Source organism: Penicillium solitum (genome assembly GCF_028829755.1).
Source record: "Penicillium solitum strain IBT 25940 chromosome Unknown utg000004l_segment0_segment0, whole genome shotgun sequence".
Taxonomy (NCBI): domain Eukaryota; kingdom Fungi; phylum Ascomycota; class Eurotiomycetes; order Eurotiales; family Aspergillaceae; genus Penicillium; species Penicillium solitum.
Genome location: NW_027072124.1, coordinates 2170331 through 2186307, shown reverse-complemented (window position 1 = coordinate 2186307; position 15977 = coordinate 2170331). Strand labels below are relative to the sequence as shown.

At 49.4% G+C, this 15977-nt stretch overlaps 4 protein-coding genes across 4 annotated transcripts; 1 reads left to right on the top strand and 3 right to left on the bottom strand.

The window, feature by feature from the left end:
• Nucleotides 1–1822: 1822 nt before the first annotated feature.
• Nucleotides 1823–6223, top strand: ssdA (mRNA-binding translational repressor SSD1; the record flags this gene model as incomplete). Its single annotated transcript, XM_040953681.2, has 5 exons — nt 1823–1919; nt 1996–4634; nt 4697–5056; nt 5113–6113; nt 6184–6223. The coding sequence occupies 5 exons, from the start codon at nt 1823–1825 to the stop codon at nt 6221–6223; spliced, it is 4137 nt and encodes a 1378-aa protein (XP_040815892.2).
• Nucleotides 6224–7398: 1175 nt separating this feature from the next.
• N7455_006822 (putative ubiquitin conjugating enzyme E2) lies at nt 7399–8994 on the bottom strand (the record flags this gene model as incomplete). The annotated part of the gene is made up of 3 exons (XM_065605434.1): nt 8893–8994; nt 8486–8803; nt 7399–8424 (listed from the first exon to the last, which is right to left on the bottom strand). The coding sequence occupies exons 1-3, from the start codon at nt 8893–8895 to the stop codon at nt 7399–7401; spliced, it is 1347 nt and encodes a 448-aa protein (XP_065461288.1). The 5' UTR covers nt 8896–8994.
• A 2485-nt stretch (nt 8995–11479) lies between these two features.
• N7455_006821 (putative GPI anchored protein) lies at nt 11480–12222 on the bottom strand (the record flags this gene model as incomplete). The annotated part of the gene is made up of 2 exons (XM_040953528.2): nt 12013–12222; nt 11480–11947 (listed from the first exon to the last, which is right to left on the bottom strand). The coding sequence occupies exons 1-2, from the start codon at nt 12085–12087 to the stop codon at nt 11480–11482; spliced, it is 543 nt and encodes a 180-aa protein (XP_040816027.2). The 5' UTR covers nt 12088–12222.
• Nucleotides 12223–14128: 1906 nt separating this feature from the next.
• N7455_006820 (membrane magnesium transporter family protein) lies at nt 14129–14711 on the bottom strand (the record flags this gene model as incomplete). Its single annotated transcript, XM_040953679.2, has 3 exons — nt 14129–14188; nt 14342–14582; nt 14656–14711. 3 exons carry the CDS (start codon nt 14709–14711, stop codon nt 14129–14131), a joined length of 357 nt encoding a protein of 118 aa, XP_040816012.1.
• Between the last annotated feature and the right edge of the window lie 1266 nt (nt 14712–15977).

Genomic DNA, 15977 nt, shown 5'->3' with positions numbered 1-15977 from the left:
AATATCAGGCTATTAAACACCCTTGCCCTAGTACTTAAGAAGATTGAGATACATACAGAGTACAGAAAGAACAATTTTGAATTGATTTACACACCAATAGCTCGCATCAACCAACCAATTTCCTAGGATTTATTACCAGTATACAGCCAAAGAGGGTCTTCCAGAACCTCTTCCCCCAGGGGGTCCCCAAGACAAATGAGTATGTAAGCAAGACCCGCGAGCCGTTCGGTTCCCTGGCGCGCTCCCGCCTGGAAGCGTTGACGTTTACATCATTGTGAGCATCATCCATTTTTTACCTACCCTATATGATTGGGAGAACAAAATACAAAATGATCAAATCTCTCCGATCATACCGGACTTGAGCTTGCAATTAGGTTTTTTCCCTAGGGTGTATTCATTAGCCCAGCGGATACTAACTAATCCTTTAGCTTTAAAAGACCCTAAACTAGCCAACCCACCACTAGCTGTTCTATATTTGAACTTCTGTACGGAGTACTGAAGGAGAGTCGTTATTTCCGGTACAGAAGACGCCGGCTCCCATTTACCTGTAGACTCCAATGATCATACTAGATACTTTAAGTGGGGACTCGAAGCAGTTCAACGGATGCATCAGGATGATGATGAAGTTGGTAGCAATGGCGATCATCCACGGCTCCTGATGGAACGGAGTATTATGGATAACTGTCAGAGTATTTACATGATCCACTCCGGGATTATTGCCCTAAAAGCTGTAATAAAACATTGTTCGGTCATTTCCGAACACACCCTCTTCTTTCCGTACTAATGGCCCTCTCCCCACACCTCTTTGTATCTCCAGCATCACCTTTCTTCTTCTCCTTTCCCCCCTCCTCTCTGTTCTTATCCCATCCCTCTCTTCTTCCCCCCCAATATCGCTCCTTCGAGTCGAATTAGTCGATGGTTTCATCGTCTATTCTATCCTTCCCTCTAATTTCAGTCTTCGCTGTCATTCTCTTCGGGGCTCAACTCTGAATCCCCGTTTTAGAACTTTGGAATCATCCTGAAGACAAGCTCGTTTCAACGGCTTTCTTCACTTAAAGTCCACCCCGGTTCTTGATCGAGGTGCTTTTTGTCGAATTCCCCTTTTTGTCGGTTGCAGTCGTGCTTTCCAGCACAGCTCCATCCCCTCGGTCCTTCCAACTCCTGTTCGAAGCTTCATCCTGTTGCTACGGTGTTGCTCGTTCCAAGTTTTCCTTGAACGTGCAATTGCCTCGACTTCTACTTGCCATCATCCGGTTTCTCCTCGTCACCTCTTGGACTTGTAACAAAATAAAGGCGATCATCCCACATTGAACTCTGCAGACGTCATTTTGGAATGCTAGGGTTGGGAGGTTGTCATTAGTTTCATCTTGCAGGTAAGAGGATCGTGATATACTCCACGCATTTACTTTTAGAAGTTTACCCGGCTTCGATTGCCCTTGCCGCTTTTTGATTATTTGTGAGGTCATCGTCAAGTGTGCTTCTTTCCCCCCTGAGATCGAAGCTTCCGTTGAGTCCGCCCTTACCTTTGGGCTTCACTTTTCATATGGGCTCTAACATCGCCGTGTTCCCCTCTTCTCGCCTTCTCTTGTTCCCACTACCATCCTGCACCCTTACTGATCCGCTCTTTGTCACTCTTCCAGGATAATTCACGTATTGAAAACCACAATCCGCACATACAGACTCCTTTTGGTCGGCCTGTGATCCATCTCACTCGGCTCATTTGCCTTTTGGCGCAGTATCAGTCTCTCCTGTCGCCGAATTCGCCCCGCCAAACAAACATATTACATTCTACAGTAATTGCCAGCTTCTGTCATCTAGGATCATGGATCAACAGAGTCAATCTGGGCCTCAGGGCCCCGGTGGCCGCAAGTTCCATATTGCTCATCGGAGAAGTCCATCTGAGCTCACCCCGTTGATGAGTATGTGACCGCCCTCGTGACCGCCCACTATAAACCCATAGTCCCATCATCCCAGCTAACTTGAACTTGTTTACAGTGGAACAACTGGCTATCCAACAACAGATCGAGTTGCTCCAGCAGCAGCAGCAACAAATTGCTGCGACACACCAACAATACGTTAACATGGGGCTGTTGCAGCCCCAGCAATTGGGCCAGGTGCCCTCGTTTCAATCCGGTGCCTCTATGGGCGGTGTCTCCCCACAGCAAGTGAATGCATTCCAGTTCCCACAGGGCGGACAGCAGCAGCAGCAGCAGCTTGGAGTACCAATGAACGCACCGAACCAGAATTCGCACCGTCGCAACCAGTCTGCTCTCCCTGGTCTTCCCATGGGCCCACCCCCTGCCCCATCTTCTGGAGCATCGGGATACGCCGATTATAACCAGCAGGGCCAAAACAACAATAACCACAAGAATGAGAACACCGGCCACGGCCGCGGTCGTGGAGGTCCTCCCGGCGGTGGTCACCAGCGCCGCCACTCGCTTGCTCTTCCTGAGGCTAAGAAGGCTGCCGAGCTAGCCCAGCAGAAGAGAACAGCTTCCGGATTCCAGTTCCCAGCTCCTGCTCCTGGCGCAAGTGCTTCTGATAACCAGTCTTCATCGGATGATAAGCCTGCATCCAGCACATCTCCGACACCCCAGGGACCCCAGGGACCTGCCTTCCAGCGGGCCGGAAACATGCGGGCTGGTGGTCACGGCCGCAGCCAATCGATGGCCATCGGTGGTAACCGAGCTTCCATCTCCGGTCGCGGTGCTGGCGGCTTCCAGTTCCCCCAAGCCAGTGAGCCAACAACCAATCAATCTGATAATCAACGGCGACCCAGCCAGGCTGGCCATGCTCGGTCATCCTCGCGAAACTTTGAGGGCAACTGGCGCCAACCCAACAACCAAAACCAGAGCCAGGATCAGCAGAGGCCTGCCGGTCAGCAGCAGGGTGGATTCCAGCCCGGCCACCGCTCGCGCGGCTCGATGAACCAGTCCATGGGTTCCATTGGTCAATTCCAGTATGGCGGCCAGCCTCAGCTTGGCCAGCCTCAGCTGATCCAACTTCCTCAGGGCCAAGTTATGATGGCACCTCAGATGTTCGGTAATCAGCAACTGAACCCCCTTCAGCTGGCTCAGCTCCAAGCTCTTCAGCAGCAGAACGCCCAAGGTATGGGTGGTCTTCAGGCGAGCCAGCATGCCCCACCGCAGATTTCTGTTCAACAGCAGCAGCAGCAACAGCAGCAGCGGAAGACCCTTTTCACTCCTTACCTTCCCCAGGCAAACCTCCCTGCGCTCCTTAGTAATGGACAGTTGGTCGCTGGTGTTTTGCGTGTCAACAAAAAGAACCGTTCCGATGCTTATGTTACCACCGACGATCTGGATGCCGACATCTTCATTTGCGGTAGCAAAGATCGGAACCGCGCCCTTGAGGGTGACTATGTCGCAATCGAGCTTCTCGATGTCGACGAAGTGTGGGGTCAGAAGAAAGAAAAGGAGGAAAAGAAGAAGCGCAAGGATATCACTGATGCCCGCTCCAACAGCAATGCTGGAAATGACAAGCTTGGTCGCTCCGATTCCACTGGCGATAGACAGGAAATTGGCCCGGATGGAAGCATCCGTCGCCGTGGTAGTCTTCGCCAGCGCCCTACCCAGAAGAAGAACGACGATGTCGAGGTCGAGGGCCAGAGCCTTCTTCTGTGCGAGGAGGATGAAATCAGCGACGAGCAGAAGCCTTTGTACGCCGGTCATGTTGTTGCGGTCATTGAGCGTGTGGCGGGCCAGATGTTCTCAGGAACCCTGGGTCTCTTGCGTCCCAGCAGCCAAGCTACGAAGGAGAAGCAGGAGGCCGAGCGGCAAGCCAGAGATGGTGCCCACGGCCGTTCGCACAATGACCGTCACCAAGACAAGCCAAAGATTGTTTGGTTTAAGCCTACTGACAAGCGTGTTCCACTTATTGCCATCCCCACAGAGCAGGCACCTCGGGACTTCGTTGAGAAGCACCAGGACTACGCCAACCGAATCTTTGTTGCTTCTATCAAGAGGTGGCCTATTACCTCTCTGCATCCCTTCGGAACTCTCGTTGAGCAGCTTGGAGAGATGGGTGACTTGCGGGTTGAGACAGATGCCCTGCTCCGCGACAACAACTTCGGTTCGGATGACTTCTCCGATGCTGTGCTGAAGAGCATCGGCTGGGAGGACTGGTCCGTCTCTAGCGAGGGAGACGCCCTGGCTTCGCGACGTGACTTCCGTGAAGAGACCATCTTTACGATTGACCCCGCCGACAGCAAGTCCCTCGAGGATGCGTTCCATGTGAAGAGCCTTGCTGATGGCAAGGTTGAGATCGGTGTTCACGTGGCCGATATTGCTCACTTCGTCAAGGGTAACTCTCTGGTGGACCGTGAGGCCAAGAAGCGTGGTACTGCAGTCTATTTGGTTGATCGAATCATGAACATGTTGCCTACCCGTGTTTCTACTGAGCTTTGCTCTCTCGTCCCTGGCGAAGATCGCCTTACAGTCAGCGTGGTATTCAAGGCCAACCCCAACACTGGTATCGTGGATGACGATGTCTGGATCGGCAAAGGTGTCATCAAGAGCGCTGGCCGTCTTGACTACGATCAGGTCAATGCACTTGTTCAGGGCAAGTCTGATGTCAACACCAGTGGCATTTCTGCCGACAGCATCCGCTTGTTGCACGTAAGTTTATTCGGATTCTACAACTCGTCTTTTTTCTCCCTTATGCTAACAAAAACACTTAGAACACTGCTGGCAAGTTCCGCGAAGCTCGCTTTGGTAACCGCGTGTCAGACGTTCCTGTGCAGCGTCTGCTTCAGCAGCTTGATGACGAGAATGTGCCAGTCGAATACAATATTTTCGAGTCAACCCCAGCACATGAACTTGTTGAGGAGCTGAGCCACCAGGCCAACTTCTTCGTTGCTCGTAAGCTCGTGGCCGCTATGCCGGACAGAGCTTTCTTGCGTCGTCAGTTCTCGCCCAACTCTCGTCGTCTTACTTTGTTTGTTGAGCGGATGAACCGCCTTGGCTTCGAGATGGACTCGAGCAGCAGTGGCAGCCTCCAGAGCTCTCTCTGCAAGGTGCAAGATGTGGATCTTCGCAAGGTAAGTGACTTTCCTGTACTCACGGTTATAGATGCATGTATTAACACATGATGCAGGGTATGGAGACTCTCATTGCCAAGGCCATGCAGCGTGCCAAGTACTTTGTCAGCAGTGGTACTCCCGATGAAATGCGCCAGCACTATATGCTCAATGTTCCGGCTTACACCCATTTCACCAACCCCTCTCGACGCTACGCCGATATCATTGTGCACCGTCAACTTGAGTCTGTGCTCTCCGAGGGTGCCGTGGAGTTCAACGACGATATCGAGTCACTGAACAAGACTGCAGATCTTTGCAACAACAAGAAAGACTCGGCTCTCAACGCCCAGGAGCAGAGTGTGCACATTGAGGCCTGTCGTAAAATGGACCGCAAGAGTCGCGAGATTGGCGGCGATCTCATCAGTGAGGGAATTGTACTCTGCGTTTATGAGTCTGCCTTTGACGTCCTTATTCCGGAATTCGGCTTTGAAAAGCGTGTCCACTGCGACCAGCTGCCGCTCAAGAAGGCTGAGTACCGCAAGGACAGCCGTGTACTCGAGCTGTACTGGGAGAAGGGTGTTCCCTCGTCTGCATACATTCCCGAAGACGAGCGTCCCAAGCCCGGTAACTCCCGTGCTGCCCAAGCCGCCGCGGCTGCTCGTGAGGCCGAAGCCGCGAGAGAGCGGGCCAGAGAGCGTGATGAGGCCATGCGTAAGCAAACCGAGACCGGCACAATGTCTGCGGACGATGTCGATGCCCTTTTCGACGACGATGAGGACGTGGATGATGTCACTGAAATGGCAGCCGGCGTGTCGCTTAATTCCGCCGACCGCTCGACTCAGAGCATGCCGCCCTCGCCTACCCGCAACGGTCACCACCAGCAGGGACCTCACCGTACTCGCTCGGACCCCAAGATTGCCTCCGGCACTGGTGATGCACCTGAGAACAAGTTGACCAACAAGGAGAAGTACTTGAATCTATTCAAGCTGCGCGAGGTGGATGGAGACTTTATCCAGGATGTCACAGAGATGACACGAGTTCCCATCATCCTGAAGACTGACCTGAGCAAGAGTCCTCCGTATGTATTCCCATTCGGTTTTTCCCCCTCTAACATGAGCGTTCCTAACTAACTTCGATTTCCATTGCAGATGCCTCACTGTTCGGTCTGTCAACCCCTACGCCCTGTAGAGGTCTGAAACTCAGCTGTGTTTTCTTCATGGGATATATTTCTTGCATGCCACCCTGCAGATTCTTCGCTCAAGCGGAGCATGCTGTGTCTCGCGCACGCCTACGGACATAATCCAATCCCGACGTGGATCGAACATATCGTTATCGGCATATCTTTCCTTGGTTACGCTTTTTCTCGGTGGCTTCATCCAATTATCCCAATTCTACCCATCATCTTTTCGACGTGTCCTGGGATTCTTATACTTATCCTGTTATATGTGCAAAGCGGCTGTTTGTCTTTTTTTGAGCATTTTAGTTGAAACCTGGGCAAATCTCTTAGCGTCAGAGCTTGCCTGGTTTTCTTTATTCTCGTTCTCTGAGAATGTTTGGAAACTTGGCGGGAAGGACATTGCAGCTCGATAGTCCCAGAAAATCCTTCTGATTAATCTATGGTATTACAACCTTACACCTACTCTCCACCTGGACAGGGGTCTTTCTGCAGACGTACAATTAATCTATATGGTCATATATCGTCATCAAAGTATCACAAGTATCACAATTGCTAAACCGCAAGCTCGACCTAGAATGTAGAAGTCATAAAGTTGCGCCACATTGTTGACTGCACTATCAACCCATCATATAGGTGTTGCATAGCTCCTGCTAGAGAATGAACCCAGTCCCAATGCCCGTAAGGTAAGATGGCCGAGGAACACAGCTCATAGCTGCTATATCTAAAGACGAAGTGATTTGTAGCTACTTCCCTCGAGCATTACATTAACTAGTGAATATGATGAGACGTGTAATTTCATATGAATTCTTAAACAAACAGACAAATATGTCCAAGCTAAGTCAAATTGTAACTCCAGGGCCCCCGTGCCCAATCTGGCCATGTTGCCAATGCAGTAAAAGAACCAGCTCCATAAGTCCTCCTCGCTCCTCGCTTCATGCAATTTTGTAAGTCCGGTTGAATTCAACGGACCACCAAGGGTATCAAGAAATGTCGCTAACGGGGGTAGGGGTAGTGAAATAGGTGTAGATAGAGGGAGAGCAAAAGCCAAACGAAAACAAGATCAGCTCGACTCAAATCAGAAGTTGGTTTTTTTTCCAATTATCGAAATGAAGCGGAGGGCTGAAAATGCAACACAAAAAGAAAATCCATCAAATTAAATCAAGTTCCAGATAGATGGATGGATTTCTCATAGCCGGCGGATTCCAATACGCGGCTTTGCTCTGACAGCTAGGCGTTTGTGCAGGCCGCTTGTGGCTTTCTTTTTGGAGATTCCGGAATTGGAGGAGCCTGATAGAGATGACGATGACAGTGGCGGCGTGGGTAGTTGAGCATGTGCTGGAGAAACGGGAGTAGAGCCATTGAGCGTCTTCATGGGTTGGTATTCGCGCTTCTCTTTCAACCCTCGTACGGTTGCAGATCCGTGGTTCTCTTTGCCGTCCCCGCTCAGCCGACGTAGGGGGTCTTGCATGGCCAGCTGGGGCAAGTCTTCGAATATTGGCATCTCATCGCGGAGACGGCCGGAGGCATTGACTCCTCCACAGAGTAGGGAGAGCTTGGGTGTTTTCCGTAGTGGTGATGAAGTACGAGAACGTGTGTTTGCAGTGATGTTTCGTTCATTGGAGGTCATGGCGGGGGCGTCGTTGTCGTTGTCGGAATCGATGAGCATCATGTCTGCATCGGAGTCTTCCGGGTAGTGAATTGAGAGGACGGAGAGGGGGCGTTTTCCCAAGGCAGTCTTACGAGGACTCGGGGGCGCGAAGTAGACAGGGGAGGGGGAAAGAGTTGGGTTGTTTTCTTTGCTTGCGCTAGTGGGGTCGTCGCTTTCGCTGTCGACGTCGTCTGTCATGGACGGGGGAGGTTGGGCGAAAGGGTTTGAGGAGGATTGTGAAGGATGTGAGGACTGTGGTGTGATTTCAGATGCAGTGGTATTGCGGGCGGTTTTCTTGCTTGCAGCGGCGTGGGTGCGGGCCTGTTTCCGCGGGCGTTGAATGACTGCATCCTTTTCTTTCTCCTCAAGTGTCGCCCCTGCCTCCTCACCTCGAAGCTTTGCTTCGGTCACTGCATCGTTGAAGTTCGGTGGGATCGGGGCGTGGATTGACGTCATGAGCTTGGCTTGGTGTGCGAAAGCGTCATAGTTCTCTTGCATAAGAGCGCTCGCTGAAGCGTTGAGGGCAGAGTCCGGGTTGGGGTAGATAAGTAGACATGAGATTGTCTGAATAGAAACAAGTGATGTCGTTAGTTAGGAAACTCATCCCCCTAGTGCGGTCACTTACCACCAATACATCACGAAGTGTTAGATTGGGCTGCCAATCCCGCTTAAGCGTATCCACACAGACGGCTCCGGTGAGCTCCTCCATGTTCGGATGCCATATCTTTGTCTTAAAGGTAGCCTTTGGGGGACTCTTAGGGTAGTCATCGGGCATCTTAAGATGGAGCTCCCATAATCCTTGTGAAAAAGGTGTGCCCGCTGGGCCCGTGAGAAGTATTGTCAGTTGTGACAGGTCGTCACCGTCTGACGGCTGCAAGTAGTACGGCGGAAGATCACGGTGCAAGGCAGCGTGGTCGGCAGCTAGCCGGCGCAAGTTGGACGGCTAGATATCCATGTCAGATACAGAGCACGAGCATATACCGGTTGCTGGGAAACCAGTGTGTGTCAATGAGTTGAACATGAATGACTTACCATGCTGGAGTTTTGGATGGTTGTAGAGTACTAAAAGAATAGGGTAAACTAAGTTGGAGAACAATGCAAATTTAGAAAGTGATCCGGACCAGTGAAAGCACAACAATCACAATCACAATGATAAGAGATGGTTACTTCGTCGACGGTTTGTTTTGAGTGGAGGTCGCACTAACCTTTTTGGTAGCGCGTCAGTCACGTGCTTTCTGTCGCGTCATATACGCGTAACTAATATTACCTCTTTGGGATTACCCTATGTTTCACGTCCTTACTATAACCCTTGCTATCCCATGAGACATCTATTGTAGGAAGCTAGGAATATAAGGGCGGGGGATTAATTGAGCCATATCTCCATATTTGGGGAAAAAAGAAACCCCTGGCTACCTATATTATATCATTCATACGTCAGGCTTATAGAAAGAGGAAGAAGGTCCAGCTATCTTCATAGATAGCTAAAAGTAAGGGAAATAGAGGGCTAAGGACCAGGCACTAATGGGGCTATTCATGTTGCCCAAAGAGCTCCTACTATGTACTCCGTACGTTATGGTCCATTAAAGATCCCCATCCGTAGTTTGCTACTCTGTAAGGCATCTATCTGTCTACTAATGTCAAACGCAGCTTTTGCTTACTACGAGAAATTTGACATTCATTCTAGACGCAGGACAGGGGCATTGTTGAGAGCTATCTCATGTGGAAATCTTCAAGCAGCCGATTTTCTTCTACGCGACAGGTTCAAAGTCTGCACTCGAACATATCGTTTGCTAAACTTGCTCAGTCCATACTTCACTCTGCCGCAAAATCTGGATCTCAAGCAAAGGTTCCATTCTTACTAAAACACCTAGGCAGTACAAAGATGCCACTACCAAGTCATAAAGATCTTACTTGAGGCAGGTGCCAATGTCAATACAACAGATCTTGCAGCGGTGATGTCCATGGTTTTCGATGGAGCAAGATCCTTTGGTAAGGCTCTCAAGCGTGAGGAATGCCAAGCACAGTGTGTCAAAATCAGTTTTCGGACACCAATTTTCTTCGCCATGTGGTCGCACAGCTCCGATGATCGCCGTTGTGCGTGGCTTGTCCGAAATAGTAGCAGATCTGGTTGTGTATCTGGGTACTGACCGAGCCATTGTAGACGACTTTGGACGAACAGCGCACACAGAAGCACTAAGGGTGAAGAAGCCTTGGGTTTTGGAATTGTTGTTGAGAGCCCCCGAGGATATTGTAGTTCTTTCAATTATGTCTTTTCGTCCTTTCCGATCTCGAAACGATCTCACATTCAATTTTACTCTTGCTTATTGACTCGCAATTGCATTGTTTCTTTCGGTCTTTTCGTGCCCTGGGTACATACACCAATTCTCGAAATCGGCTTGACCGCGGTTGCCGTACTATCGCATGGTGTTTGTCACCTTCACAAAGAAAGGTACTTCCCGGTGGAACGTTAGCAACATCAACCTCAACGGCAAGGTCAAGAAGCATCTGTTGCAATGCGGCACAATATATCTGGTAATGTTTTGATCCGTGGGTACTCAACATCTACTCGTTTTTGTTGAGGGTAGTTTGGGATATCAGTTAGTTTGGGTTGGCATCCAAAGCCCCCGAATTGGGGGCCAAGTCCCCATCTAATCAATAGCAGCAAGGTAAGGGGTGTGATTTAAATTCTGGCTCCAATCTCTTGAACCTGGGTGGCTACCTCGAAAGCGGTCATGGCGTGTCGCTTGAGTGCGAGAGCGATGGCAGCTGCCAGGCCTATATACGGAGTAGGTCTTGGTAGAATAGAATAATAGTTGAATTAGAAAAGGAGAACCCATGGCCCTTACCTCCTATTCCAGCCCCAACAACAATTATATCAAGGTCCTTGCGTGTCATTGCGAGAAGCTGTGGACTAATTACTCTGTACGGGTACTCCATATATGTGGTGTAATGCTCTAGATCAAATCCAAATTCACCCACTCGTTAACGTGACTGACTATCTATATCTATGTACTACATACGTAGTACATACGTAGTACTTGTCGCAGGGTATGTATGCATCACAGCCTGTACCCACTCACCCCCTTGCAAGAATTAAAATTTGCTTTTTGCTGCAAATATGAGCGAGCGAGCCATTGCCGATCACATGCATGAATTATTATCACGATATTGTGAGGGATTACTATATGTCTGAAGCACATTTATGATCTATACACTCAATACATACGCAGGGAATCAAGTTTTGTATTTACCCAGGAATGGATTAAGTTAATCACAAAGAGAGAAGAAAAAGAATTGGAACCAGGTGCGCCGTGAATATGCGCCTCCGAGTACAACGCAGTGAAACAGACGAGTCCTGCCCAATGATAAAGAATTACAAATTCAATATGAAACCTGGGGGGGGGGGGGGGGGGGGAGGAGAAAATAACAAATTCCCCCGGAAAAAAATTAATAACCGATGTTCGCATGTTCATGTCCCTCATTCCCGTTAATCCAGATACTGGATCAACATAACCGACCGACCGCAACCAACCCCTCGCCTAACTGGGACCGAAGTGGACATCACAGTACGATAGAAGACAGGAGATCGGCGTTGGCCAGTCACAGACTCATAATGTACTTAGAGGAAAGCAACGAGAGCAGCACCGGCAACCATGCCGAGACCGAGGGGGCCGGCGGTGGCCATAGCAGCACCACCAGTGGAGGCCGAGCTGGAAGCAGAAGCAGACGAGCTGGAGCTAGAGTCGGAGCCAGAGCTGGACGAGGACTCGGAGGAGTCAGAGGAGCTGGTGCTAGTGGAGGTACCAGTAGCCTTGGAGGAGCCTGAGGTCTCGGTGCCGGTAGCAGAGGAGCCGGTGCCAGTGCCAGTGCCGCTGGAGGCAGTGGACAAAGTGGTTTGAGTGGCGCCGGGGCCGGCGACGGGCGAGGTCAGGCCGGCGGGGATGGAGGCGGCGGGCTCCTGCGAGGTCACGGCAGCGGCCTGGCTGGTGACAGCAGAGGGCTGAGTAGTGACGGCTTCAGGCTGGCCAGTCACGACGCCGAGAGAGTTGGTCTGGGTCAGGTACTGAGTGGCAGGGTTGTCAACAGTCTGTTGGGTTGGTTAGCTTATGTTGTTCTTTTGGTAGGGTGGTATGATGTTTTGGTTCTGCTTACCTCGACGGAGGCACTGCTCTGGGCGTTGGCCAGGGCGATGGCCGAGAGGGTAGTGAAGACGATAGAGAAACGCATTTTGATGGATTAGAGATTATTAGATGGATTATGGTAAGGAAATATGGAGAGTTTGGAGAGAGAAATAAAAAGTGATCTCAGAAAAAGGCTGGGGGTGGTGGGATTATAAGGCTGTTGGTTGTCCTGGGAAACAACGGAAGTTTCATGTTGCAGACTGTTTACCCATGCATATATTAGACCGAGAGTGGCTTTTGCCAATACCTGTTCCAGTCAGCGATCAGAGTCTGGATCTAGCGCAATTTGAGATCTGCAAGGTCTTGCTGTTCTATTTTAGTCGATTTCTGGGGTCACACCAAATCCACAAGCCCTGTATTTTGCATAGGCACATTCACCTCTACAATGCGCTACGTGACAAATATATTCAACTGCAATGATAGTAAATATAGAATGTGTTCCTCTTTTCTCTTGTACGGAGTACAAAACCAAGAAAAAATTGGAATTAATTGGAATCAATTAGACTAAATAGAATACTTGGCATATTGACATAGTGGCAATATGCCGACACTAGCTAACTTAGCCGCGTCTGACCACCTGGGCACCTGTCCTCCGTAAGTAATCATAACAAATATAGAAATGCTATAAACTTGGAACGATATGTCTCAATTTCAGCCCTGGATAATTCAGTAGCCTGAAAGTTTACTTACCCTGGAAGTTTACTACCCCGTACGGAGTAGTAGGTGGGACATACCCTTGACCGCGTGGCGGCATACGAATCCCTTTTGATGCCATCCAGTTCAGTTCTGGATTTTCTCACATCTGACTCAATCTAAACTACTCCGTATGAGTAATAGTTTCTTAGGCCTCAAATGGCGCGATCCTACGTGTCTTGGAGCTAAGAAAGTTGAACCAGCCTCCAAGTGAGACATCACTTGGTTCCGGCTGTCATCAAATCAGGTAGGCCGAGGTTAATTAATTCTGTACCTTTTTCTTCTACTATGTACTCAACATTATTGTATTATTATATTATTGTGGTAAGGATGTAGCCAGTTTTCAACAATATCTAATTTATAAATTCTACCCTACGGAATACTCCGTACACGAATTATGTCGAGTTTGGTGCTTTGGGCATCAGCAACCCCAACCCGTACTTTGTAGACTCCTAGATCATCAGACGAAGGTGGGTCAATTTGAGACAAGTCAACGGCTCGGTTAACTCCATCCAGTAGGAGATCGCATCTATATTTATATTTTCTTTTTCCTGGGCAGTGTCTTGACTAAAATACCACCATCTTCCTATATTATAGTTACAATAAAATGTCAAAGTGGACAAAGAGGGTCGACATACTACTCGTACCGTGCAACTCGGGGGTTTAAGCTTGATCCCAGAGCACCGCAGATGGTCTTTATTGTGACTAGCTGGACAAGTATGTAGTACTATTGACGTGCATATTGTGTCATTAGGTTGTACAGCTACATCGTATGTATACAATCTATAGCACTACATGGCTGCACCTGCAATTCGCCTTTGGTCTCGATTTGCCTTCTGCCCATCACCAGATACAGAATTGCGATCATCTCAACGCGTGATCCTCCGTGCTGAGCCAAGCATTCTCCGACGACTCTAGAATAAGCTTGCCTATTGCTACCGTGCAGGTGATATGAACCCCCTTGCTTATTGGGCTAATCACAATAATTTAGGCGGAGTCGTGCTTTCAATGGCCTAGACTGCATCGGTGTGGCGCGGGAATGCAAATCGGGTGCGCCAAAAGCGTCTATATCTAGCAGTGATCCCATTGCCCGATGTTACACGCAGGCGGGCAGGCAGGCAGGCGTACGGGTGGTATGTCTGTGCAACCTCTCGGTCGCCTCTAGAGTATATCCCATGAATATGAGTTTGCCACCTCATCATCGGCGCAATGCCACCAGTTATTCTCCAAGATCAGTACTCCGTACACGGCCATCAGTTCCAGAGGTAGATATCATAATCAGCAACAAAATGAGCATCTCATTTGAAAACTGAATTCTTTCGCCGCAATGCATATTATACAGCTCCCCCCCACTGCAGCACATAATCACAAACTCAATATTCAATATTCAACAATCACTCCTTGATCGGCACATCCTGACCGCGAACCCAGTCTGCAAACTCCTTTCGCTTAGCCTATATTTTTTTCCAAATGTTAGCTTCCGAGATTCCAAGCCCAAAACAACGATTGATGTCCCGCAATATAAGCACATCGTTATAAATCCACATCCAAATGTAGTTCCGGCAAGACACCGGCAAGACACGCATTCAAGTAGATCCAAAACTCACCCGAATATCCCAGAATCCATAACGCTCCTCCAGACTCAGGTACGGGTTGCGCGCTCCGCCATCCCGTTCAATCTCGCCCGCCCATTCGCGCCAGCTAATCGGCTTCAACTTCTGCGCGCTCAGGACCAGTCCGATTGAAACTATTAATACGGAAACGAGGGTTTCGATGATAATGTCTTGTGGGAGGGCGGTGGATGTGAGGTTGCTGTAGAGGACAGTGTGTTCGTGGGCCGAGTAGCCTCTGTAGAAGGGGTTGTTAGCTTCGCTCGAGAGGGAGTAGATATAGTTATCAAGCGGATGATTGGAGAGCTTACGCGTGAACTATCAGGATAAGGCCGAAGAAAGTGACCGCGCGGGAGAGGAAGCTCATGATGGGTGGTGAGGTTGGTTTTGGGTTGCGGGTGGGGGTTCGGTGGTTAGGTCGGGTCGCTGCGGGTTTTTCTCGCCGGTGGATAAATCTAGATAATCTCCACTGGACTATTGAGGTTGATATGAAGCCTGGAGTCCCTGGCTGTGGACGGTGTTGTGATGCCGTTTGATACGTTGGCGGGAGGTTCGTGGAGGCCCCGGCCTTCAGACTCATCCCACGGTTTACCTAATCAACTTTTGACTCCAGGGCTGGCTCGGATTTCATCACATCTATTGCATTTGTTCATCCTGCTGTTGAAAATGGTTCTTGGTTTTGTTTCTACGGGGTCTTCTCTCGTTAATAAAAAGGGTATATCCCTAGCTAACTACTCAGTGACCCTTGTATTTGTTCCTTGCAATATGAACCCTGAAACTGGACATTGGAACACTACTACTTAGGTACATGCCTACAACCCCCATCAACGAACATGCTGGTGCCAATTGATGAAACAAACCGGTGTATCTGACCGAACATCAGGACTGTTTTCTGTATATTTCCTTTCGGTGAATTCTGCGAAGCCAATGGGCAACACACAGTAGATCGGCCCCTGAGCGAGGGTAACACTGTTCGACTCTACTGTCCAACCCCGATCTTCCTCAGCAACCTCTGTGATAGCGAAAAATTTTGCTTTCTCTGCAAGCTCCATCAACTTCGGAGGATGCGGACTCATAGATGGCTTAAAGTAGCTGTCACAGATAGAAAATATAGTTCAAGAAAGAGAGGGGAAACACGTTTGATAGACCTTGCAAGATTTACCAGCCGGTCTGGAACTAGAAATATCAAGATCAAGGCACTCCGAATTACCCGGTCCACACTATATACGGTGTATTTCTCCCAAGAATGAGCCGTGAGAGCCCAACATAAAGAACATATTCCCTCGGATACTTACGGTGATTTCTTTCGTTGGCAGAAATCAAATCCTGGCATTGATTCTTCTCTCATTCATCTTACATCATAGTTTTCCTTTGGTCCCTTGACATGGCACAATTGCAAAGCGATACATATTCATCTTCTCATTTTCTCGACGGTCGGGCTACAGAGCCTGCGGCTCAATATAAAGACCCTCCCAATACCCCAATACCCCGACTTGTACAGTCAGTCGCACCCGATGCTTATCAGCTAGAGAAGCTCCTTGCTAGGCTTATCAGCGGTGTTCATACTTTCGATCCATCTTGTTCTCTGCTATCGACACCAAAAAACACATCTGATGAGTATGACTGTCGATAT